Below are 7597 nucleotides of genomic sequence, written 5' to 3'. Positions count from 1 at the left end.
CCCCCCCCCCCCCCCCCCCCCCCAAAAAAAAAAAAAAGTACAAGTTAAATTTTTCAATCATACCAACATAAGAATCAGAGAATGAACAAAAAACTATTACAAAATTATGAACAAAAAACTATTACAAAATTCTCTTTTAGAGGTTCAATTTCTGAGGAAATTGACTGCTAGGTAAACAAGATTTGCCCTTTTAAGTGGGACTGGGACAGAGAAAGTAACCAGTTAATTCACACTAAACCTCATTCTAGCAAGGAAAACTAGTAGCATTTTAATGATTCTTTCAAACTAAATTTTAAAGGTCCTGATTTGGTACTTGCTATCAGCAAAATAAAGAATGGAACTATTGCGCAGGTTCTTTCCACTATTTGACAAAAGTAATATTTAAGCGTACTTAAGGTGGGGCAACAGGTTCCATGAAAGAGTTAATGTAGGTTATATGAGGCTAATTCCTCCAAAGGAAAATTTCTGCACAAGTGGCTTTAGAAGTATTCCTAATGCCCTCCAAGCTATAGGAAAATTCTAGGTAGGAGCTACCACATTTGAAAACTAGGTAGATCCTCTTCTCACAAAACTTAAAAGTTAAGATCCTTTTCTTACATTTCCCTTCTAAGTAGCACTAAGTGCTAATATATATCCTCCAGAGATAACCACTCTGTCCGAGGAAACTTTTCCAACTCGCTCGCACTGTACAGTCACTGATTCACTTTACATATGAGAACGAATGTGTGCAAGCCCCTCCATGCGCTATCCAAGCTGTTTCTTCCATGATTATGATCTCAACATTTTGAAGTTTAATAATCTCTCAGTAAAAATGGAATGTAGTGACCTGTGACTTGTGAGTTATCACAGTTTAGTGTGTCCCTATAATTGGAAATGTTATCACCTAAAATACTTTACCCTACCTAAAGCTCTAGATAGCAAGCTCAGAAAACCCTAAACGAGTTTGTATCCAACTCCAGCTATGAGCTAAAATATTACAAGGATACAAAATGAATTGTTTTATATGAGGAAAACAAGTTGTAGAAGTCTAAACAAGTTGTAGAAGTCTTCTTTTTATAACCGAGAAATCCCAGAGGACCAATGGCATGGTTCAAAACTCGATGGATAATAGGCCCGTCCCTCTACCCTTCACTTAACTATCAAGTATTTGTCTGTGGTAGTGTTTGAACTTAACCCACGCATCAAAAGTTTCACTCTACCACTAGACTGGAGACCTCGAGGCAATATAAGTTCTAAAAGTTTTGTAGACAAAAGCTGCTAAATTCTTCTCATTTCCTTGTAAAAGTCAGCAGTAGACAAAGGCATGAGTAGCCAATCCCAAAATTGAGAACAAAATTTTCACGTGTGTTAGGACGAGTAGGAGGCTTAATGGAAATTTTATAATACTACCAAGGGTAGAGGAGAAAATTCTCTAAATCAAGAAGCGCAGTTGTGCATGATCAACAACAACTCAGGGTAGTCTCGTAATTAAGGTCTACCAACTCTAATAGAAGATTTAATGAGAAATTGTTGAATTACAATATAATTGTCTCCCTCTGCTTCACCGTAGTTCGTTCTTTTTTGTTTCTACTCCCTCCTTTCCTCAGCAGTAAATCTTCATTGACATTACTATTTCACTGCCTTGAATAGCTAGAGGTTAGTTTACTATATCGCCAAAAGTCAAATTGTCGGACAGGCACTAAACTACCTACTTAACATTTAGCTGTTGGCAATTATAATTAGGTATACACATGGTATTAGGAGAATTTCATATTCCTAATTTCTTGAACCTATCAAATAATATTTAACATTCACATATCAGTTATTTCAAATGATAAACCGTCAATTCAGGTAATTTTCACTGGAATAAATCGAGAATTAACATCTCAGATAAACCAATGTTAGAAGGAAATAATTACGTAAAGATTCATGAGTATACCTTATATTTTTCATGAATATAACTTAGTGCTATCTAATACCAAACAATGGAACGATAATTCTGGTGATAAAGAACTAAATACAGGGATAATTGAGGACGGAAGGGACATTTTGAGGGAGACTGCGTAAAAAACTAAAACAAGAGATCATACATACACACAAAAAGATAAAAAATAAAAAATACATAAATAGAATATAAAGGCCTTCCGTGCAAAATGAGATATTGAAGGTTATTGAAGAGAATTTTTTTGAAGAATTATGTACGTATCATAGATTTTGTAGAGAGGTTCATTGCATCTTTTTTTAATTTATAAACCTGATGCCCGGTCCAACTTGATCGTACCTCTACTTATTCCACTGGTATACGCTACCTCAGGATAACTTACCTAGATGGGAAGAAATCACTTGGTGTTTTTCCTTATCAAAAAAAGAAATCACCTGATATTTTTGGTCTTTGTTGGATTTGAACTCAAATCTCTAATGTTTGCACCCACTTCATCTATAAAATTAGGTCGCACCCATGGGTACAAGATCGCACTATATCTTCCATATTTTTGGCACAATGCATAAGAAATCACTTCCTGTGAAGGAGAAACTTTCATTGTTCTTAACCCCAATGACGAGGCCAGTTAGAAGAAAGATCCTAACTCCTACAAGTCAAGAGCCTAGTGCAATAGACATTTCATTGTCACTTCTTTCAACCATGAACCAACTGTGTGGTTCTACCAAGTGTAACAATCTTAAATTGACAGCGAGATGACACTATCCTCATCATAATTACATAAACAGCTCCATAAATATTTTCCATTTCTTCCAAACATCTAACTATTTAGGAGCAGATCGTCGGTTCATCTTTCTTTTATATATTGCTAATAGCATTTGTTAAGACAGAATAATAGAGAAAGCTAAAAACAATGGCCCAAGTTACTCAAGGCTAGAAATTGTCGAGGATATATTTACTTTTACAGTTTCCAGTGCTTATTCATTCCTATATGTGTCTCTATTGTTAAGGTTAAATTTGTGTGGGATGTATCACATTCTCAGCGGAAACTAGTTTACCTCAAACCCTTATACAATTCAAAAAATTTCCAAGCAAGCATCACTTATGTCAGTAAAACAATATTTTGGAGAAGAGTTGAGGAAAATTATTTTATGTTACTTACTAATCAAAACAAGAAAAAACAAACAAAGTATCTCAATGTTATTCCCCCTAGAATTAATCAATTGATTAAACAAGTACTTCTCACATTTATAACAAAACCTAAATTTCAACAGTTGATACCCGAAGATACATATATTCAAGCAACCTTATTATAATGAGATTTTGAAAGTGTACGGAGAATGAGAGAGAGGAATGGTGGACCTTTTCTTCAAAATCAGATTCCTCCATGGCAAGGAGGAGCTCGTCGGTGTGAGGGTGGGGCCACTGAGCAGGCAGCAAAAACGACGTCGGAATGATCCGACTTGAGCACGGGTACTGCAACATGAATGATGGATACTGCAACATTTTTTTCCCCTTTCCTTCCTTTCGTCCCTACTCTCTCTTTTTCCTTCTTATTGAATTTCTATTGGGCCTTGTTTGTTTGGGGTTCATAAAGGCCCATTATTTTATTTTTATTTTTTTTCGAAAACGGCTCAAAAATAACTCTGAACTATCTGAAATAATTCAAAAATACCCCTCGTTAGATTTTTGGCTCAAATATACCCACTTTAAATATTTGACTCAAAAATACCGCTCCCTCTAACGAAATTAGGAAAAGAATCAAAAATACCCCTGAACTATCTGAAATGACTCAAAAATACCCCTTTGTTAAATATTTGACTCAAAAACACCCCTCCCCTTAACGAAATTCCACCAAGCATGCCACCCATATAAAAAAAACTACAAGACTATGTCATATTACAATTCACATGTAAAATGTTAGTATTTTTTAATTATATGACATTTCTTTTTTCTTCTTTTTTTATTTTTATTTAAAAACGTCAGTGAAACCGACAAAACTTACACGACTTTTAATTTTTAATCAAAGTAGACAAACGGTGGTTACATAATATTTTTTTTTGAAAAAATTTAATAAATGTAACATCGCTATTATCAAATTCCTTTGATCATCTAAAAAAATAAGTTTTTTCCTGTTAATAGGTTTAAAGGTGTGAAACCCAACAAAAGAGTCTTATTAAACTGATAAACCCATTAATTATTAGGACAGTATAAAAGTTAAAATTAAGATTTACTCGTAAAAGTAACAAATTTCAAACTAAACTTCAAATTAGTTAATCAAAAGATGTGTTTGGCTTTGCTAGCTTTTACTCAAAATGTTTATGTTAAAATGATTTAATAAATACCTCCTCTAATCTAAAATTAATGAATCTTTGAATGTGGCACACATCTTCAAAAAATTAATGAATGACATAATTAAAGAATAATTTATTAATATTAAGTATCATTTTACTTATTTTCAAACTTGTTCTAAATATAATAAAATTATTCATCAAAACTGAATTTAGAAAAATGAATTCATTTCGAATGATTAAACAAGTGTTAAAAGAAATTTATTTATTTAAAAAAAAATTTGCATGTAGTAAATTCAACTCAATTATTAGTACATCAACATTTGCTAGCTTAAAAGTTAAAATTCTAGCTCCTCCTCCGAGTCAACATCAGATCAAGATCAAGCTGTCCCTCATCCCAAACGACAATAACAAGATGAAATTTAGAACTTTTAAAACACTAATGAAAAGGTGAAATCTAGAACTTTTAAAACACTAATGAAGTAATTAGCAAAAGATTGGTTTTGGGGATTTTTTGTTTCACTGTTTTGCAAAAAAATTAAAAAAAAAATAAAGAAGAAAGGAATGTCATATGATTAAAAAATACTAACATTTTACATGTGGATGGTAATGTGGTATAGTCACGTAATTTTTTTTATCTAGGTGGCATGTTCGGTGGAATTTTGTTAAAGGGAGGGGTATTTTTGAGCCAAATATTTAACAGAGGGATATTTTTGAGCCATTTCAGATAGTGCAGGGGTATTTTTGATCCTTTTCCGAATTTCGTTAGAGGGAGGGGTATTTTTGAGTCAAATATTTAACAGAGGGGTATTTTTGAGCCAAAAATCTAACGAGGGACATTTTTGAGCTATTTCAGATAATTCAGGGATATTTTTTAGCCTTTTTCGTTTTTTTTTTTTGGAATGGGCGAACAATATCAATCTTGACAGTTTCGAACTTAATTACAGAAAATCACGATATTTTGCATAATTGTTGATAGTCTCAATTTTGGATCTGTCAAGAGGCATAATTAGCTTCCCATACATCTAACAAAGATATATGTTTTTCCTTTGTAAGATACATAATTAACTCTCAGTATATTTTTTCTGATTTTGGGTCTCAAGATACATAATTAGCTCCCAATGCATCCAGATACATAATCAGTTTTGTAATTACTTTGTAGGAATGGGGATTTGTATAAATATGGTAAGTTAAGGTGTATGGTTTTATGTTATTTTTGGTAGAATTTTTACGTATATATGCAAAATTATTTGGATATTGACACTTATATACACCCTCCAATAAATATTGACATATTTTTTCAAGGGAGATATTTGGGAAAAGCCCAAAAAATATTTGCATTTTATAATGACAATGATGATCCAATTGAAACCAACTAGATAATAGGAGATTCTTAAGATTCTCCTCCGAATTTCATGTTTGAAGTGTTATTTCCTTCAAAAAGTTATGATGTGGTTGAAATTGGTTGGGAACGCATGAAGGATGAAATATACAAAATATGAGAAGTAATAAAAGTGATTTCGATTTGGCTCACGTAAAAAATCATCGACATGTGTATATCACTTGTATATCGAGCATATCAATGAATAACAAACGAATATTCATGGACATTGTTGACATATGTGTATACCACGTTGTATACTGTTCATATTAGCAGATATTAAACACATTTTTCTTATGAGTTGACATAGACATGCATAATATACATGAAATGAACCGTACATAAAGTGTGATATACATGAAAATGCACACGATGATGGATCAATGATATGCATATGAAGTTGTATCCAACCTCTAGTTTTCAATCAGAATAGGGGAGGGTAAAGGTGGGTGGAGCAATGGATATGGAGGAGAGGGAAAGGAGGGCTCTTTTTTTTGTTTTGTTTTCAAATTTCTTTAAATTTTCATCAACTTACAAATTCTTGTCAAGAAAATTTACTATTACTTCTTTTTTGAAAAAATAAATAAATTATACAAGCCGTTGATTGATTTGTCTATGTAATACGTTACCGTAAGTTACCCATGAGATTTGATGGACTTATGTATTCACGAGGCACACTTGCTTATTTTCAGTGGCGGAATCAGGATTTTTTATTGAAGAGGTTCAAAAGTAAACATACGAACTAGTCAAAGAGATTCAACATCTATTACATGTAGTACATATACATTAAAAGTATTTTTAACCATGTATAAATAGTATAAAAATATTATAATTTTTCAGAGTATTCGAATGAACCCCTGATGAAAGGTGGCTCCACCCCCTGCTTGTTTCAAATATAAATGTGTAATCAGGTATTGAAATTAGAATAATTATCTAACATTTGAAGCCAACTTAAATGGACTAATAAATAATAATGTGTTTTTTTTTTTTTTCTTAAAATGGCAAGCGTTTGAATAGGTAGCCATTTTGAATGATACAGAAAGTAAAATACTTGTCCACTGATGAATGATATAACGGTAAGCAAAGAAGTTTGAACTTTTATTTTTTTCTTTATTCTATAGGTAGTTTGAATCTTCTCTTTGGAAAATTTTTTGATATTTAGGAATTCTGGAACTCTCTCACGTGGGCATACCATAAAGTTTTTGAAATGAAGTTCTAGAGGTTGTCCAATACTATTACATGGTTTACCTTGGGGAAAGGGGCAATCAGAATTCTATATTCTGTTCCATGGCACAGAAAAAAGTGGTCATCTATCTTTTTTCTAATTATTTGAATTTATTGATTTAACTACTCTTTTCTTTTCAAATATATTCCTCCGTTTCGAATTAGTTGATCCTCTTTTTAAAAAAATTTGTTTCAATTTACTTGTTCAACTTATCAAATCAAGATTATTTTACACAAATTCTTCCCACTATACCCTTAATAGGTATTAAATATAACTACACTTTTCAAAAATTTTAAAAATAACACTTATATTTTCAATACAAACTTTATGAAATTTGACTTTTTTTGTTCTTTTCAAGGAGTACTACTAGTATTCCTATAATTCAATCCATGCATGCATATGCTACAATTTTTCATGCTTAATTAATTATTGAGTCTTACAATGTTAAGAAGGGTAAAAAGGTAAAATAAACTCCTAATCATTGAATTTCTAATGAGTGTGCCAAAGTTGAAAGGACCATCTAATTCGAAACGGAGGAAGTACTAATAGATATGTATAAATTTTGTACAATTCTAAGAGATTATTTGGTACACCAACTTGGAAAAGAAGAAAATATTTAATAAAACTATTTTATATTATTCTCCACATGGGATAGTAATTTTATCATTTTAGTATGAGTGGTGGAAAAAATAAACATAGGAATTAGTTAATGCCTCATACTAAATATGGGATAAAATCAATTCAAAACTTTATATGGAGATTATTTTTCCTATTTGGTGTAC

General features: G+C 31.8%; 1 protein-coding gene across 1 annotated transcript in view; it reads right to left on the bottom strand.

Moving 5' to 3' along the window:
• The window catches only part of LOC107862586, a 4573-nt gene extending 1078 nt beyond the window's left edge, over positions 1-3495 (bottom strand). Inside the window, exon 1 of the mRNA XM_016708207.2 lies at positions 3281-3495. Within this exon, the coding sequence (XP_016563693.1) occupies positions 3281-3424 (144 nt within the window). The 5' untranslated portion in view covers positions 3425-3495. The remainder of the gene's footprint in view (positions 1-3280) is intronic.
• Between the last annotated feature and the right edge of the window lie 4102 nt (positions 3496-7597).

Source organism: Capsicum annuum, chromosome 3 (assembly GCF_002878395.1).
Source record: "Capsicum annuum cultivar UCD-10X-F1 chromosome 3, UCD10Xv1.1, whole genome shotgun sequence".
Lineage (NCBI taxonomy): Eukaryota > Viridiplantae > Streptophyta > Magnoliopsida > Solanales > Solanaceae > Capsicum > Capsicum annuum.
This window is presented reverse-complemented; position numbering and strand designations above follow the sequence as displayed.